The sequence below is a fragment of the Artemia franciscana genome, chromosome 14, assembly GCF_032884065.1.
Source record: "Artemia franciscana chromosome 14, ASM3288406v1, whole genome shotgun sequence".
Taxonomy (NCBI): domain Eukaryota; kingdom Metazoa; phylum Arthropoda; class Branchiopoda; order Anostraca; family Artemiidae; genus Artemia; species Artemia franciscana.
In genome coordinates this window covers 29,676,395-29,696,511 of record NC_088876.1, presented here as the reverse complement: position 1 = coordinate 29,696,511, position 20,117 = coordinate 29,676,395, and the positions used below count along the sequence as shown (strand labels likewise).

The following is a 20,117-nucleotide window of genomic DNA, read 5'->3' as shown; positions in this document are numbered from 1 at the left end:
AGCCGGGTCGTTACCACGAACTGTTTGATAGAGTAAGAAATGTTGTTTTTAAGCTATATAACCAAAAATGAGAGGAAACAGATCATTTTTAAGGTTCACAAAAGACTTCAAATTGTATTTGCACATTAAAATTACTATTTTATTCAGAAAGACCACAAAAAGGCATTGTCTGGCATGTTCAATGTAAAGTACTCCAAATTGTCAACTTAGCAATTGAAAAATATTTGTTATTGTTTACATTAGATTTTAAATCAAAAATTTATAAAGACGAAAAAAATTGGACAGGATCCATCAAAAGTGGGTAAAGAAAGAAAAAGCTGATCCCTTTTACAAACATTATGAGAATAAACCCAAAAAAACAAAGTAATATAATGGATGTAACATGTAAATAATGTACTAACTCCAATAAAACGAGATGTCTGGTGAAAACAATAACAGATTGTTGGCCGAGCTACAAGTTATTTCAGTGCGTTTTGACAATAACATAGACACTGGAAAAGGAGAATTTTGGGTAGAGATTGAGAGTGAAGGCAAACAATTCAAAACTAGGCGAGTAACAACAAATAGTTACCAAAGACTATGCTGGTCAGATGATACCCACACGCTGGATCTGGACTATCCAGATGAATCAACGGATTCTGCAAATGTTTCAATTGGTCGCTCGAGTATATTATTTGCGGTCAAATCTAGTAGAGGCTTCTGTCAAAACATAAAGCCATGTGGCCACGGGAGATTTTACTTTACCCACAAATTATTTGAAAAACAACCCCTTCAGATTGTAAACTTATATGAGAAGGAATCTAAAAGATTTGAAGAAGAATGGGTAATTGGCCAGTTGTTGATAAGGTTTCGCCTACTTATGATTGACGCCATAAGTAAAAATAACGAAGATATAAGAAGATGTTACGAAAAACATCGTTACTGTCCAATACCTAATCGGATAAGGGACACTCGGGAAGGCACAGAAGTGTACTATGATGAACAACAGTATAATGCACGAAAGGATGAGTACGAAACAGAGGAAAAACATTTGTCGAAACTTAGGGTCTGAAAGCGGTTTCAGCGTCTCAAAAATCGTATTAGGCTGTGATTAATTGTGTGCTTATTCCTCTTAGTTTCTGTTCTGTTAGGACTTTGTTTCATACCCTATTTCAGACCCCTCTGAATACCACAAACTCTGTTGAAGACCCAGCTTCAGCCTCACTCCAACAAAACACGCCACCAGCTTCAAATTTAAGTAAAAGAAAATCAATACGATGAATGAGTGAATAAATGAAATCAATTGTGAAGAAACCAATTTCCATTCCAACGATTCTTTATTTTGAAAACTCTGCTAGTGCTTATAGATCTGATAGCAATGTTTAAATTAGTTTTCAGACTTGATCAAAGTTGATTCAGTCCAGATTTTGGACTGAATCAACGGTGGGATCCAGTGTCTGAAAGCCGATTTACATTATTAGAATATCACATAGAGGAAAAACCTTTGGCTTATTCTTATCTAAAACCAAGTAAAGAACGAGCCATATTGTCAATAATGGTAGTACTGCCAATGAACTCAGTCTCTGTAAAAAAAAAAATTATATCACTTTTTTAATTAATTAAATTAATTAGTAAAAACAATACTTAAATAATCTTTCATCAATCACTAGCGAAACCTGTTTAATACATATGATGGTTGTTTTCGTCCTTATAACCTACTGTCACTATATATGTTTCAAATAAAAATCCAAATTTACGAGGTTGAAAACAAGTAACAACATAGATAAAAATAAATAAACAAAATAGATTAATAGATCTTAATTTAAATCATAAATAGCTTCCCAGAAAGTAACGTTTTAACCTACTCTTCAACTAACTAACGCTATCTGCTAGCTTCATACCCCCTTAGGGTAGAATTCCACCCCTCTTATCCCACAAAATGTGAACATAAAGATCCTTTTTGAGAATTCCAAGCTTAAGACACTATACTGGAAGGATTCTTAGGTTTGTAGCCGTTGTAAAAGAGTTGAACCTAAAAAAAATTGAATGTACTACTGTAAATAACGATTCAAACACTGATGAACAAAAAGAGCTCTAAATGATCTTTTAACTTGTAAACATTAAAATTCTAGTTTCATAAAGCAATTATAGCACTATTTTCGTATTTCACATAACCTCCTAAAACACGAAAAATTTTATTTAACAAAAACAAAAATAACTAGTCCACAGAAAACATCTGTAAGACAAATGTGGCTGGTAAGAGTTTTGGTACAGGACCATTAGAAGTTTTTGAATTAGAACCTCATTAGAACCTCATTCTTTATTAGAACCTCATTTTTTATTAGAACCTCATTCTTTGGACCTAAAGATTCTATTAGATTCTCATTCTAGGTTCTCATTCATATCTGAGGTTCTCATTCTATTAAACCTCATTAGAATCTCATTCTTTAATAGAACCTCATTCTTTATCAGAACCATTCGAACCTCATTCTTTATCAGAACCATTAGAACCTCATTCTTTATTAGAACCTCATTTTTTTATTAGAACCTCATTCTTTGGACCTAAAGATTCTATTAGATTCTCATTCTAGGTTCTCATTCATATCTGTGGTTCTCATTCTATTAGAACCTCATGAGAACCTCATTCTTTAATCGAACCTCATTCTTTATCAGAACCATTAGAACCTCATTATTTATCAGAACCATTAGAACCTCATTCTTTATTAGAACCTCATTCTTTATCAGAACCATTAGAACCTCATTCTTTATCAGAACTATTAGAACCTCATTCTTTATCAGAACCATTAGAACCTCATTCTTTAATAGAACCTCATTCTTTATCAGAACCATTAGAACCTCATTCTTTATCAGAACCATTAGAACCTCATTCTTTATCAGAACTATTAGAACCTCATTCTTTATTAGAACCTCATTCTTTATCAGAACCATTAGAACCTCATTCTTTATCAGAACCATTAGAACCTCATTCTTTAATAGAACCTCATTCTTTATCAGAACCATTAGAACCTCATTCTTTATCAGAACCATTAGAACCTCATTCTTTATTAGAACCTCATTCTTTATCAGAACCATTAGGACCTCATTCTTTATCAGAACCATTAGAACCTCATTCTTTATCAGAACCATTAGAACCTCATTCTTTAATAGAACCTCATTCTTTATCAGAACCATTAGAACCTCATTCTTTATCAGAACCATTAGAACATCATTCTTTAGCTGTCTGCAAGACGCAAACATCTTGTGACATTTGCTTTTACCATATCACAATGCAGTTTCCAGCTCAAACTAATATCAAGATAAAACCAAATATTTAACTCTAAGTGCTTGATTTTTTCCAAACAAACTTTCTTTTCTAAAACCCAGGGAGTATTACCTTTACTGAATAGCGAAATTCGTAAGATAATTTATGAAATAACAAAAACATTTCCGAATGAGTTTCAAATGGTAATTCTTCCTCACGTGACAGGTTTTTATTTCAAAATGGATGTTTTTTGTCTGTTACTATGGATTAGAACTCGTTCTTTACTAGATTGCAGCTACTGTTTGAACCACCATAAGATTTGATACACAGGAGAAAGTTTTCGGGCTTTTCTTAGCTAGAGCCAATAAAGAACGAACCATGTTGTCAACAATGGCGCTGTTTATAATTTGTTCTGATGCCATTTTCGGAGGGCCTCAGACTATTTTTCAAAATTTGCATAAACTTGTTTCAATGAGCTATTAATATTAAGATTAATCGAAATAATACTTACCATTCCTGAATCAGCTTCAAATGAAGATTCTACATGAATAAACACGTTTTTCATAACGTATTTTTAAATTTTACTTACACTCACCTAGAGTTCACTATATATCGCGCATATACTCAAGATATATTACACACATGACTAAGTCTTCAATTTTTCTTAGCTGAAATCTAGTAAAGAATGAACCGCACTGTTAATAATGGCTGGGTGCCAAAAAAATTTAGTTTTTGTCTTGAATTTCAGAAAAATACCCTTTAGTTTGTTAATCTTTGTTATTTGTGATTAGTACTTGTTTTAATGATAGTAGACATGTATGGCATAGTGAGGAAATGGGTAGGATGTGAACAAATTTAATTTTAAGGTGGAAGATATGTTAAAAAACAAAAAATGAAAACAACAACCATGCAGAAATGGAAGAACAATAATGAGTTTTGCAGATAGTGCTCAGGCAATATGGGTGATGTAGAGAGTTGGTTGTTATTCATACAGAAAATAATTATTGCAGAGCGAGTTGCACCTCGACCCTCCTTCTATAGAGGAGAGACCTAGATCCGTTGTACTTAGATAGGACCGTCGTGGGTTGTTTCTCATTGTATCTTAGGGGTGGAGAGGTTCTGAGGCTGGATTTTTTATTTGAAGAATTTTTGACTGGATAAAATTTTCTGATGGTGAACTTCATAGGGGAAATTTTATACGGGGGGAATTTGTCAGAATTTATATACGAAATTTGTTTTATTTGTCCCACTTTCTCGTTGGAGACCCCACTTTACATGCGGATATACTCTATGGTATTTGTCAAGGGGACATTTTCAGTACAGTCACAACAGAAATTTTCATGTACGATTTTATTGGAAAAAATCTACTCAGGAGGAATTCCACGATGACCTAAAAAATATCAGAAACTAAATATAAAAACAAAGACAAAGACCACACTGTTTTTCCATCATGTAATGCAAAAACTTTAGAAACAGCAGGGAATTGTTCTTAAATCAGTAAAAACTTATCACTAAATGAATATTTAAACATGTATCCAAGGATCATCCTCAAAAAAATTAGTGAAATTAGCAATACTCGAGGATAGGCTTAATGTAGGTTGTATAAGCCAGTAGGAGATGGTGAACCGAGGAGCCGAACCTGTGCATACTTGTTAATCTCTGGATGGAGTTGTAGCCCTTGTGTTCATAAATTGCAGCCCTTCCCCCGGGGACTGTTGGGGATTAACTCGTCCTCAAAGACATAATTATTATATTTTTTTACTATGCTGAACAAAATGGATATCTCAAAATTTTGATCCGATGACTTTGGGAAAAAAGAGCGTGGGAGAGCGCCTAGTTGCTTCCAATTTTTTTGTTCGCTTAAAAAGGGCACTAGAACTTTCGATGAGTAATACTAAACTTGATGAAACCTATATATTTATAATAAGCATGGTATAGAAATTCCGTTTGTTAGTTTTGGTTACTATTGAGCCGGGCTACTCCTTAATACAGTTTGTTACCACGAACTGTTTGATACAACATTGAAAAATAAAAATACGGAAATAAAATCGATTATAATGTCTCGGGAAATTCAGTTATTGTTTCAGAGACACATTTATTCAATTGGTTTATTTTTTGGCAGAACTTCTCGTGTTTTCCAATTGAAAGAATTCTAAATTTTTCAAACTTCTTATCAAAATAAAAAATTTTCGGTGAAAGTGACCTTTTGTATATATGCATTAAATGTTACCGATGTAAGCACTTTCGCTAGTATGGTTTGCGTGACTCGTATGGTTTGCTATAATTTTTTTGTTATATGACAGTGTATTCCATATGAGTATATTATGTAGTTATTCTTAATTGAACTTTTTTTGCTACTTTCACTTATTTTTTAAGCTAGTTTTTACTCTTTTTACTCTATAGTGCCCTTCGATCTGAATTCAAGATTTAGTAATATTTCGAGTTTGAAGTATGACGTAACACAATCTTATTTTAAACATAATGAATGAAATGTTGAAAATTCGCAAAAATTCCTGACTTAATAACTACCTGAATTGGAAGAGTGTTTTTGTTCGTTGACTTGTCTGAATTTTTTAAGCGCGCACTACAGATTGCGGTAGCAAAGAAGCAAGTTCACTCGACTTTCTTGACAGATTTCATTACCCAGTGTCAATCAAATGGGCAACAAGTGACTGAACAGAAATCAGAATTTTTACGATTCAAGCTACGCAAGAGGGACACTTCAATCCCAGATTTTCCACCTGCTCTTACTTCAACAACCCTAGGTGTAACACTCACAGGTAAAGAATCGGATTAGCTTAGGATTACTGACTACTTTACCAGATAAGGGTTGTTTTTTAAATTTAACGAATTAAATAGCCTCCTATTATTTGAACATCTGCTACGTCGAAAGTTTGATCCTGAAGTACATCTTTTCGTCAGAATACGAAAAACGAAAAAGCGAAAAAAATGCAGGTTGCATTGAGAGATACAGTGTTAAAAAGAAAAAACGAAAATACAAAGACTTCGGGTAGTAGGTTTTAAGCCGAAGGCACCCTCCCTCAAATATGAATATAGGTAATTATTCTGGCTATCTGAATATCATAATCATTGTCCTTTGTGATTCAATATAGATAAAAGTGATCAGTTAAAAGTGAGTTTCCTCGTTTATTGCATGGAATTCGAAGAAAAATTGTTGGAAGTGTTTTTAATCTCTTTCGAAAATAAGCATTGAAAAATATATCTCTTGAAATAAATTATAGAAATTATATTATTACTTAAATTTGTTACAAAAACTTGTTTAACTTGTTTCGGTAATTTTACGAAAATATTTTGTTTAAGGTAGTGATTCATATGATTATGGTTATTTATTGATGTCCAGACTCATTAACAATAACTTTCCTTTTTTGGCAAAAATAAATTCTGAAAAGCAGATGAGGCCAATTTCAGGTCATAGCTGATATGCGAAGTAATGTCTAATCATCATCTATGGCAGGCCTTTTGAAACTAAGGATTGTGATTTGCGTTGGCTGGTGGAGCTACGTTCTGCCAATCCGACTGTATTTTCAGTTTCGCAGGACAAGTTTAGCCAGGTTTGCCAACCATATATATTTCATGTCAAAGGACATATTTCTATGTGTGGGGACGCAATGATATAATGGGGCAAATAAGAGACACAGAAATTTGGGACAGAAAGTCCACCCATTTTTCAAATATATGACACAAAACAAAACACTTCCCTACTGGATATATATTTTTGTATGAAAATGTATTACTGTTCACAAAAGTTGTGCTAAAACTACTTACTAATTTTTTAACTACTTACTACTAATTTACTACTAATTAACTACTACTACTAATTTTCTTTATTTTATACTATACTTTTTATTTTAAGCTTTATTTTATAAAAGTCACTTTTTGCTCTTTTCATAAGACAACTATCTGCAAATACTTTTGAAATTCTTTGCTAGTTTGTATTCTTTCATCTAAAAGCGATTTTTATTTATCCTTGTTTTTGACCTACTGTCAGGATAATAGATAAGAAGGCACTTTTCTCGTTAACTCTCACTTCCGGCTTCCGATAGTCACGCAAAAATATTTATTTATATATCAAGTATTACCAACTGAAAATGAAAAGTTAATAAAATGAAAAATTTGGATTCTTGGAGGTTTGGAATTAAAAAAAGCCCAATTTTTATTGGGCTTTTTATTGCCCTTTTTAGCAGTCAAAAGTGATTCAAGGGAAACCCTACGTCTATCATTTCCCCAGACACACAAAATCAAAATTTCGAGATTGCCCTTTTTTAAAGCATAGTTGAACGATCCATTTATTATATTTTTGTGTGTGACAACATCCTCCCCCCCCAAAAAAAAGAAATACCTCCAGAGCAAGGCCTATGAGTTGTACTAGTTGTCTAGTATTAACATATAAGTTTTTTTTTGGAAAGAGTGATCGTATTAACTTCAGAGGGCGATCATTGGAGTGGAAGTTTGAAATTGTTGTGCTCTTTTTAAGAGTCAAAAGTGATCAGTGGGCAACTTTTACTCCTTGTGAGTTAAAAAAAAGTCCAAAGATCATATTTTAAGGCCTTTGGGGTAGGCACAACTCTCCAAAACCTGGGGGTAAGTAATTTAAGTTATGTCCTGGGGGGATATAAGGCTCTTATGGAAGGGATGGTCGTTTAAATATTAGAGGGGGCTCATTTTATTAAAGTTTGGGTTTCATTTTCAGAGTCAAGGTAATAGGAGAGTAACTAGCCCCAATACCCTCCCCACCTCCGACGCCTTCTTTTCTCCAAGTGCATCCGATCGAAATTGTGAGAGAGCCATTGTTTTCAAAGTAATTCAGAGAATATGTAAGAATCGAGAAACAAGTTCAGCAGATATAAATTCCTACAATAATGAAAACTCAAAGCGACCAGAAATCATAAGGACCAAAATACTTCGCATAGAAGGAGTTGTTTTGGAAACGCCGTAAGGAGCTCATTCGTATTGATATTTAAAGTTCTAGTGCTCTTTTTAAGATTCAAAAGGGACTGGAGGGCAACCCAGTTTATCTGTTGTTCCAGAATGTATCTTGACTCCTGTATTATACCTTATGACATAAGTAAGAAATCCGTTGACAGGAAAAAAAAATACTAATGGAAGTAGGAATTCTTACCCTCATACCGACTATGCCAGCCAAGAGGAATTCTTTGTTGGAGATTAGCCTTAAATTCCCATAAGTATTTTTTTTTTAATGTTTAGATGTTTTTATAAGTTTTGTCCTTTCACACTAATTTATTCTGTGTGTATGCATTAAATAATTTTTTGTTTTTCATTATATTTTATAATAAGTGGCCGCTTTAAAAGAACTTTACAAAGCGTCTTTTGATCAATAGCACAAGTCGTAAAAAAAAGTAGTTTCTGAAATTTCAAGATGCACATATTAAGGACATTTTAAACAAAATATGGACATAATTTGGCTGAAAATGAGACATTTTTGGATGCTCAGGGATATATTCATGGATCAAAAAGTTAGCAACCCTAGAAAAGTTACTAAAAGCCCACGGAGTGGTTTTCTGGACTGCCATGTTTCAGATTTCACTACTTTTGGGCATTAATTTTCTTGAAATCAACTAAAGTCTTGTTTGCTAGTCTGCCGGATTATTTACCTTCTCTATAGTCTTAGGCCACAATATTATAATGTATCTTGGATTGTGGTAGCCTCCTTCTTGTTTCCAGACCTGGCTACTAGATGTCGAAATGAACCTGAACTTTAAACTAAATTCGAATAATAGGTAATGCACGTGACTTCGATAAATCTACCTTCAATCTTGCGCTTTTTAAAGACTTGGTAATTGCTACTGGTCTGGCTTCTAAAACTTTGTTTTGGTCCTTGTATCATATTTACGGCTAAGGATAGAAATGAGGACTGTATAGTGAAGAGTGCACAGGAAATCCCAATGGAATCAGAACCTAAAGCAAAAACAAATTGCTTATATCTTGCTTCTGCTTTGAAGTGGTTTTTGAGATAGAGAGCTGTAAAGCAGTTATTTAGGGGTTTTTAGTCATGCCAATTTCATTGGTGTACTTTTCATTTCGACTTGACGCCATTTCTCAGGGATTCGGTATTTTTTGAAAATAATGGAATTTATTTTCGCTCTCAAAATTTACTTTGAAGTTTAACCTGGGTAATACTTACCATTCCTGAATCAGTATTGAATAAGAATTTTTTGCACTTCACAGTGTTTCTAAAAACATATGTTCTAGTTTTCGGTTATTACGGGCCGAGGTTCGCTGTTTATTAGGTTCCAGCCACCGCTGCATCCATGATGGGACATCTGACTTCTACCTTTAAGTGGCCCTTAAGAACCTCACCCCAACACCTAGTTGGTGGGGGCGCATCGCGCCCCCCCAAGCCCCCCCGCGCGCGTAAGTCGTTACGCACCATATTAGTTACGCGCCATTGTAGTTGTGTCCCTATGTCCCACCTGTGAATATAGATAGATATATATATATATATATATATATATATATGTTTTTAACTACGTAAAACTTGCGAATATACAACATTCTTTGCTGTCCCATTGTCTGTGCATATAAATAGATTGTCAGGTTTACGTAGTTAAAAACATATATATATATATATATATATATATATATATATATATATATATATATATATATATATATATATATATATATATATATATATATATATATATATATATATATATATATATATATATATATATATATATATATATATATATATATATATATATATATATATATATATGTTTTTAACTACGTAAAACTTGCGAATATACAACATTCTTTGCTGTCCCATTGTCTGTGCATATAAATAGATTGTCAGGTTTACCGACTCTTGAACATGCAACATATAATGGTCAATGGGAAAACAATCCGTATTCAGATCTATACCTCATGATTCTAATGATTGCCCTTGAGCTTTGTTGATGGTGATTGCTAATCGACCATTCCCTGAGTCGCCATCGTCATTTATATATCCCCCTGTGCACCCCGGCGTCCCCTTTGTAGTTATGTCCCTGTGTCCCGGTCGTCAATTATATTCCCTGTGTCCCGGTCGTCATTTGTGTCCCGGTGTCCCAGTCTCTGATTTCTCTTTGAGTGTCCCGGGCGTCATTTATATTCCTTGTGTCCCGGTGTCCCGGTCGTCATTTATATTTTTAAAATTTTTATATTTTAAAATTTTTTAATTTTTTCCCTTTTTTTCCTTTTAGTTTTTTTTTATTGGTTTTGACCTTTTTTTAGGTTTTTTAGTTTTTTTCTTTTTTCTTTTTAGTTTTTTTTGAAGTTTTTATCTTTTTAGTTTTTTTATTTTTATTTATATTTTTTTAGTTTTCTTTTTCTCCTTTATTTTTCAGTTTTTTTCCTTTTTTTAGTTTTTTTTTCTTTTTAGTTCTTTTAGTTTTTACCTTTTTTAGTTTTTTTTAGTTTTTTAGATGAAAATTTTTTTAGTTTTATTCCTTTTTTTCTTTTCAGTTTTTTATTGGTTTTTACCTTTTTTTTAGCTTTTTTAGTTTTTTTCGTTTTTTCTTTTTACTTTTTTTTTAGTTTTTATCTTTTTTCTTTTTTTTATTTTTATTCTTAATTTTTTTTTTATTAGTTTTTAGTTTTTTTTGTAGTTTTTGCCTTTTTTAGTTTTTTCAGTTTTTTTTTTAGTTTTTAGATTTTTACCTTTTTTAGCCTAACCAGGATTTGAACCGGGGGCCTTCATTCTCCGTTCTGACACCCTCTCTCACCGAGTGACTACTCCAGCATGTTCATTTTGGTGTTTTAAATGGTATATTATTAACCAAATTAATGTGTTTTACAATATACTAAGCATCGTCATAACAAAAATGACGACAACTAATTTCATGACGTCAGTCAACACAGAAATTAAGTTCTGAAATTAAGTCATGAAATTAGTTGCCGTCATTTTTGCTTTGACGGTGACGTCATTCAAGTTATATAAGACATATGTTCACGTAGAAATCTATTAATGTTTAAGTTTACAATGACTGATGAAGATGCTCAAAGAGTCTATGCCAAAAAACTTGCTGCTGATAGAGAAAGTCAGAAAAGAAAGCGTGCCGAGGAACTATCAGCAGCAAGTTTTTTGGCATAGACTCTTTGAGCATCTTCATCAGTCATTGTAAACTTAAACATTAATAGATTTCTACGTGAACATATGTCTTATATAACTTGAATGACGTCACCGTCAAAGCAAAAATGACGACAACTAATTTCATGATGTCAGCCGACACAGAAACATGACGTCACTTGACAACTAATTTCATGACGTCAGCCGACACAGAAACATGACGTCACCTGATCCACAGATCCACAGACAGACAACTTATTTTTATATATATAGATAGATATACGCACCTAAGCTTTGTATTTAATTAAATAAAAAAAACTATTTTTTTTAGTGAAAGTAAGGAGCGATATTAAACTTTAGCGTAAAGAGTTAGGCTTTGAGGAGGGGACAGCACCTTTCTTATACAGAATATTTTCTGTTCGTTTAAAATTTTAATGTCGTTCCTTACTCTCAGTTAAATAATTTTTTTTATTTATTTTCTGAACATTTTTCAAATAACACAGGTTCAAATTTAGCTCACTGTATATAAGAAATTTAAACAAATTTTGCATATTAAAATTGGAAAAACCCTCCTGTGTAAAATCTTCTCTCAAAAATTCACTGATTTTAGACTCTGTAGTAACAGTTTGGGACACAGAAAAGCTTCATTCGCACCACAAAAAAGGTAACAAAATGATGTTTCTAAGAGTTGAAATCATAAATAGATGATTTCTTTTTCTTTGCTGTAAAACCGTAATAAGTAAAACAAATAATGATATGGTGTTGCTCTTGATAATAAATTAAATAAAAAAAACTAGTTTTTTTAACTGAAAGTAAGGAGCGACATTAAAACTTAAAACGAACAGAAATTACTCCGTATATGGAATGGGTTGTCCCCTCCGCAGTCCCTCGCTCTTTACGCTAAAGTTTGACTCTTTGCCACAATTCTACTTTTTAAAACAATTAAAAACTTTAGCGTAAAGAGCGTGGGACAGCGGAGGGGACAACCCATTTCATATACGGAGTAATTTCTGTTCGTTTTAAGTTTTAATGTCGCTCCTTACTTTCAGTTAAAAAAACTAGTTTTTTTTATTTAATTTCTGAACGTTTTTGAATTAATGCATGTTAGATTTTGGCTCTCCGCACATAAATTATTGAAATGAAATTAGTATATTAATTTTTTTTTTGCTAAATGGCTTTCTCTTAGTTTTGATCAGACGATTTTGAGAAATAAGGGGTGGGGAAGGAGGCCTAGCTGCCCTCCAATTTTTCGGTTACTTAAAAAGGCTACTAGAACTTTTAATATTCAACGAACGTTTTTATTAGTAAAAAATATACGTAACTTAAGAATTAACTTACGTAACAAACTTTTATATTTTTATATTTTTATTATGTGTACGAGGGGGTTTGTACCCTCGTTAATACCTTGCTCTTTACACTAAATCGTAAGTTTTGTCCCAATTCTTTAAGAATGACCCCTGAATCAAATAGGCCGTAGAATAAATAGTTGAAATCACTAAAAATATTTTAGCATAAAGAGCGAGGTATTTATCTCCTCCTAAATACCTCGCTCTTTATGCTAAAGTAATTTTAGAACCCCTCATATGCGTAATAATCTCTGTTTGTTTTGAATTTCAATGCTATTCCTTACTTTCATTTGAAAAAACGTTTTCATGTTTATTTTTTCATTGTTTTTTTTTTATAGTAATGCTAGAAAATCCTGCGCCCTTTTCATTGAATTTTTCTTCCCCATGACATATTCCTCAAAGGAAAGATCCTCCCACAAAGCCCTCTCCCATCAACCCCACCTCCCAAACCAAAAAAAAACCATGAAAACGTCTGAACACTTCCCAATAACCATTACTATATGTAAACACTGGTCAAAGTTTGTAACTTGCAGCCCCTCCCTCAGGGATTGTGGGGGAGTAAGTCATTCCCAAAGACATAGTTATTATGGTTTTCGACTATGCTGAACAAAATGGCTATCTTAAAATTTTAATCTGTTTACTTTTGGAAAAAATGGGCATGGGAGGGGGCCTATTTGCCCTCCAATTTTTTTGGTCACTTAAAAAGGGCACTAGAACTTTTCATTTCCGTTAGAATGAGCCCTCTCGCGACATTCTAGGACCACTTGGTCGATAAGATGACCCCTGGGAAAAAGAACAAAAAAAAACAAAAAAATAAACACGCACCCGTGATTTGTCCTTCTGGCAAAAAATACAAAATTCCACATTTTTTAGATAGGAGCTTGAAATTTTTGCTATAGAGTTCTCTGATATACCGAATGCGATAGTGTGATTTTCGTTAAGATCCTATGACTTTTAGGGGATGTTTCCCCCTTTTTTCCAAAATAGGGCAAATTTTCTCAGGGCAAATAACTTTTGATGACAAAGACTAAATTAATTGAAACTTATATATTTAGAATCAGCGTAAAAATTCGATTCTTTTGATGTATCTTTTAGCATCAAAATTCCGTTTTTTAGAGTTTCGTTTACTATTGAGCCGGGTCGCCCCTTACTATAGTTCCTTACCACGAAATGTTTGAAAAGAAAATAATTCGGTATTTCGGGGCTTCTGGCACTATTACTCCTTTGCGGAAGTTAGGCTCAAAATTGAAAAAGGATTATATTTTTTCTCTGGGCCCCTTCCACCTCTTAGTTCGTTTATTTTCCCGTTAGTTTTCACCTGTTTTCGCTTTATAGTTGTGTTATCTCTTAGCAGTTCTTTCGTTAGTTGAGTTATGGTTGTGGTATATATGTTTTATCACTCGTATACTTGTGTTATTTTCAAATTATACTCTATAATAGAGAGGCTCCGAACACCCAGCATTGTATATTAAGCTCTTAATTTGACGTTTTTTTCTAACGTGACCAGATTTGTCCTGCGCCCTTTTCATTGAATTTTTTCCCCCATGGCATATTTCTCCAAGGAAAGATCCTCCCACATAGCCCCCTCCCTCAACCCTACCCCCAAAACCAAAAAAATACCCCTGAAAACGTCTGTACACTTCCCAATAACCATTATTATATGTAAACACTGGTTGAAGTTTGTAACTTGCAACCCCTCCCCCAGGGACTGTGGGGGAGTAAGTCTTCCCCAAAAACATAGTTATTATGATTTTCGACTATGCTAAACAAAATGGCTATCTCAAAATTTTGATCCGTTGACTTTGGGAAAAAATGAGCGTGGGAGGGGGCCTAGATGCCCTCCAATTTTTTTGGTTACTTAAAAAGGGCACTAGAACTTTTTATTTCCGTTACAATGAGCCCTCTTGCGACATTCTAGGACCACTTGGTCAATACGATGACCCCTGGGAAAAAAAAAAAAAAAAAAAAAAAAAAAAAAAAAAAAACAAATAAACACGCACCCGTGATTTGTCTTCTGGCAAAAAATGCAAAATTCCACATTTTTGTAGATAGGAGCTTGAAACTTCTACAGTGGGGTTCTCTGATACGCTGAATCTGATGGTGTCATTTTCGTTAAGATCCTACGACTTTTAGGGGGTGTTTCCCCCTATTTTCCTAAATAAGGCAAATTTTCTCAGGCTCGTAACTTTTAATGGCTAAGACTAAACTTGATGAAACTTATATATTTAGAATCAGCATTAAAATGCGATTCTTTTGATGTAGCTATTGATATCAAAATTCAATTTTTTAGAGTTTTGGTTACTATTGAGCCGGATCGCTCCTTACTACAGTTCGTTACCACGAACTGTTTGACTACTGTTTACAAAATTGCACTCCTTTTAAATAGTTTCAGGAAATGTTGTTACTGCAAATTCTAGAGCCATTTTCCCACTTCATAAATAAAAAAAATGATTACTTAACAATTTTCATTAAGTAGCTTAAAGAGCGACGGATTGAGGAGGGGGATAATCCCCCTCATATACGTAATAATTTCCTATTTGTTTTAAGTTTTGTTGTTACTCTTCACTTTCAGTTGAAGAAATCAGTGTTTTAACTTTAATTTTGTTTTCCTTCTTTGCATCATTCCGTGGCATTTGGCTTCTCTCCATGAAAAAATCCTTGTTCTCACGGTAATTCCCTCCTTGTAAGAGTTCTTCAACATAAAATACCCCCCACTAGGAAACTTCACCCCAGACAATGCCATTCTAGCTGACAATTACCTCCGGAAAATTTCTTGTGGACGACTACGGTTTTAAATTTTTTTAAGCCCACTTTCATGTGAAAAAGACTTTTACTTCTGATTGCTTTTAAAATTATGCCAAAAATTCCCCTCTATAGAAAACTCTTCCCATAATTAACCCTCCCCCAAGGCCCCCTATTAGAAAGGTGCTCCCGCAGAAAAATCCTTCAGGAGAGTTTATCCTGTGGAAAACTCTCCCATGGAGTATTCCTCCCATGGGAGGAATAGGGGGGGGGAATATCCTTCCCCCCTATGAAAAGATAATCTAGACAATGTCAACCCTGGTAAAGATTTTTCCTGGCCAATTCCCCTTAATATCTCCAACTATAAAATCGAGTCAACAAAGACAAAATAAGACAAATAAAAAAAAAATATTTTATAGACAACCTGGCAAATTCCCCAGTACAAAATTTTCCTTGGAAGTTTCTTGCCCCGGAAACTATCCTCCCACAGAAAATTATTTTTGTAGAAAATACCCCCCCCCCCAAAAAAATGTGTGTATACTTCCCAATAAGAAATGCTATACGTAAACAATGGACGAATTTCATGACTTATTAACCTTTCCCCAGAGGCTGTGGGGGTTCTGTTGTCCTCAAAGATATGGTCACTGGGCTTTTTCAAATATATTGAACAAAATGGCCAACTTAGAATTTTATCGGATAATCTTTAGGAAAAGATATGGCTGGGAGGGGGCCAGTTGCCCTTCAATCTTTTTGGTCACTTAAAAGGACACTAGAACTATTAATCTCCGTTCGAATGAGCCCTTTCTTGATGTCTGTGATATACGCATCCGTGATTTTTCTTCTGGCGAAATATACAAATTTCAGAAACTTCAATAATTGGGTTTTCAGATGCGCTGTTTTGATGGTTTAATTTTTGTTACAATTTCCTGACTTTTGGGGGTTGTTCCCCATCTTTTTCGAAAATCTGGCAAATTTACTTAAGATCGTGACTTTTGATGGATAACACCAAACTTAATGATTTGTACATATTTTGAATAAAAATTGTAAGTCAATCCTGTTGATATATCTATTTATATCAAAATTACGTTTTTAAAATTTTGGTTACTATTGAGCCGTATTGCTCCTTACTTGTTTTTCGTTACTACGAACTGTTTGATTACTATGCAGGAAAGTTTTTGAAATGTTTGTCTTGATTTGAGCTGTCTGTTGAATTTACAATTCTGAAAAGTCAAAATCACGTTTCTACCTAATTTGAAAGTAATACTCGCCATGAATATCATTATTTCTTACTCCTTTGTTGTTTTTTTTTAGTTTGTAGTTTGTAGCCAATTCTCTTGAAAGTCTCACTGAAAATACTGATATGTACGTCCAGTGTCTTTAACCTGCTCCCTCGAAAAGTCTCCATAGATTTTAATTCTTGTTTTTGTGTCCCCGCATTCAAAATTAGGTCGTTTCGCTAGCCTCTCATTTAGCTTTTAATTTACACATATGTATAGGCTATGTTATATCCCCATGGTGTTTTTCCTCGTTTTAGCCATCGAAACCGAATAATAATTATTTTAATTAATAACTTTGTTAATTTTGTCTAAAAAGAGGCAACATTTTGGGCCACAATAGTGTTTGCTATTTTTGGTCTAGAAATTGAACCTGTTTGGGCTATGCGTTCCACGGAAAACCCAGCAAATGTGCTAGACCCTAGTATGTCTTCAGAAACTGCTAATTTATGTGAAAAACTTTTCAACAGTTTTAAACAAGCTTTTTCTTAATTCCTTCTTTTCTGCATGTAGCATGTTCACGACATTTGGGCCAAATTACCGGTCTTGGAGTTCGAATTTGCAGTACGTTGTGTCATAGTACTTTTTTCTATTGAAGAGATAAGAAGTTCAAATATTGGTTTGAATGAGCCCTCTCCTGATTTTTTACGACCATTAGCTTGACAAGCCTTCATCAGGATTGCTCTATTTTTGGGATTGTCTGTCTCCTTTTCGCAATATTATGTTAATTTTCTAATTCTAATAAGAATAGATAAATAACTTTGAACTAGATAACTTTTACCACCTACATCCTGACAAAAATTAATAACATCTGCTGGCTGTCATGGAATGGCGGAAAAATCCTTTTTTTGCAGAGAACAAAAGCCTTTGTGTTTGCGAAGCAGAAAAATATTGGCTCATGCTCAATTTGGACTATGCCCCTATTTGAGGGGGGCCTGAAGGTATTTTCCCGGCCCTCCGTGGGTATTTTTAAACAGTAAAAGAAACTACGATGTAACGTTTACGAGCACCGTTGGTAGGGACTGTAAAGTCCAATGCCATATTCTTTACCTTTTTACCTTTATGATGTAACGTTTGCATCTTGAGTAGCGCGTCCTGAAGGTTTTCCCCCCTACATCTCTAGGTCTTTAAACAATCAAAGAAACTATTAGGTAACGTGTACGTTTGTATCTTGACTAACGGACTTTAACAAGTCCTATCACGTAACAACCTCAAAGTAAACAAACCCTATTATGTAACAACCAAAGAAATCCTGAAGTAAACTAACCCTATTACGTAACATACACCGGCATCTTGAAGAAGCTTAAAAAAAGTACTGGTACAATATCCCAAGGGATAGGGTCCATCTTCAAACTAGAACTCTCTCACTACTCAGGCTTATCTTTTAAATTCTAAATGTTTATTTAAATTCGGGGTGGAAGAGGACGAGTTTGGGTCGGGGGAGGAGTCAGACTGGGGTCTGGTGGGGGTAGTTGCCCCTTAGAATATTACCCCCCTGATGTTTGTGCCTTTTACATTTCGTATTTTTTTCATCTTTTTGACTATTATAAATTCTGCCAAAAATGAAATAAAAGCTTAGAACTCTTTTGGCTTTTTTTATGAATTTACTGGAAAGTATTTAAATCACACTATTAACAATCAATGTAATGTCCCAGGAGCCAAAACATACAAATAATAATGCTATTTGAAATATTTAACACCTGTCTATTAACTTGGAATTTGTTAGTTTCCCATAGTGTCCGGATCGGGTCATCCATCCATAGCTGATAGAGCCGCCGCCTTTCATTTGTTAGTGGCGGAAGTCCGACAAAGCGGAAATTTATAGAGATTTCCAGAGGTGGGCTCTACATGCATAGTTCGTCAGTTAATTTTTTGTTTATGAGTTGAATTAGTAACAAAATGCTTGGCGTAGGTACAATGGTACAGGCCTTAAACTTTCTTGCTGTTTTAAGGATGATATCCGAGGGTAAGAAATTTCTAGGGAATATTTAGACTAGAAATTATGCTACAATAATAATTAAAATAATACTGAAATTATTATTACTTGTTTTGGTTTGACAATTTACTCAGGAGTACTTGCATAAAGAAGAGTAGCTTAAGGACGTTCGATACTATAAAAGCTATTTTGCGAATCTCAATTCCGCCAGACACATTCAAAGACAATTCGCTCTCTTTAGGGGAGTTGGGGGGAGGGGCTCAGTGATTTGGCGAGTTTGGTGCTTTTGGACGTGATAGGACGATGAAAATTGGTAGGCGTGCCAGGGAGCTGCACAAATTTACTTGATAAGGTCGTTTTCCCTGATTCGACCATCTGGGGAGCTGAAGGGAGAGGAAAAATTAGAAAAAAATAAGGTATTTATAACTTTCGAGTGGGTGATCGGATATTAATGAATTTTGATATTTAGAAGAACATCGTGACTCAGAGCTCTTATTTTAAATCCTGACCGGCATTAAGCCTTTGATTTTCCTTTTAAATCAATCTATTGATTCTTATAATTTTGTTAGAGCTCATACCATATGAGCTCTTTGCTCTTAGCTCTTCTTGCCTCGTTACAAGTGTCATATAAGCTCTTAGCTCTTGTTAATATAGGGAATTATTCAGGTTATTTTAATGAAATATTTATTGTCTTTTGTGATTCAATCAAACAGTTCATGGGAACGAACTGTAAGTAAGAAGCGACGCGGTTCAATCGTGACCGAAACTCAAAAAACCGAATTTTGACATCAATGGATATATTAAAGGAATTGGAATGCTATGCTCATTCCAAAAATGTAAAATTCATTATATTTAGTGTTACCCATCAAAATCTACGCGGTTGACAAAATTTGCCTAATTTTCAAAAGAAAGGGGGGGGGATAACACCTCCTAAAAACTAAGAGATCTATGTGAAAATCACATAATCAGATTCAGCGTACCAGAAAAACCTGCTATAGGAGTTTCAAGTTTCCATTTTCAAAGATGTTGAATTTTGCATTTTTGCCAAAAGAAAGATCACAGACACTTGTTTATTTTTTTCAGGGTTGATTACATCGAACCAACAGTCCAAGAATATCATAAAAAGGGCTCATTCAAGCAGAAATTAAAAGCTCTAGTGCCCTTTTAAGTGACCAAAAAATTGGAGGGCAACTAGATGCCCTCCCACCCCCATTTTTCCTCAAAAACGTCTGACCAAAACTTTCAGATGGCCATTTTGTTCAATATAGCTGGGAGATTCAATAGCTATGCCTTTGGAGATAACATGACCACAACAACCCCTGGGGAAAAGTTTTTAATTTGCAAAAATTAGCCCATTGTTTACACATAGTATATTGTTATTGGCAAGTATGCATAATTTTTTGTGTGGAGAGCGGGTGAACTTTCTGCCAGAGAGATTTTCCATGAAGAGAGTCTTCATAGGGAAGGAATTTTTTGGGGGGGTGAA

At 34.1% G+C, this 20,117-nt stretch overlaps 1 protein-coding gene across 3 annotated transcripts in view; it reads left to right on the top strand.

Annotated features, from left to right (window-relative positions):
• Window positions 1-18,557: 18,557 nt before the first annotated feature.
• The window catches only part of LOC136035551 (uncharacterized), a 128,432-nt gene continuing 126,872 nt past the window's right edge, over window positions 18,558-20,117 (top strand). For all 3 annotated transcript variants that reach the window (XM_065717413.1, XM_065717410.1, XM_065717411.1), the window contains exon 1: window positions 18,558-18,661. In XM_065717413.1, coding sequence (XP_065573485.1) covers window positions 18,595-18,661 — 67 coding nt within the window. In that variant the 5' untranslated portion in view covers window positions 18,558-18,594. The remainder of the gene's footprint in view (window positions 18,662-20,117) is intronic.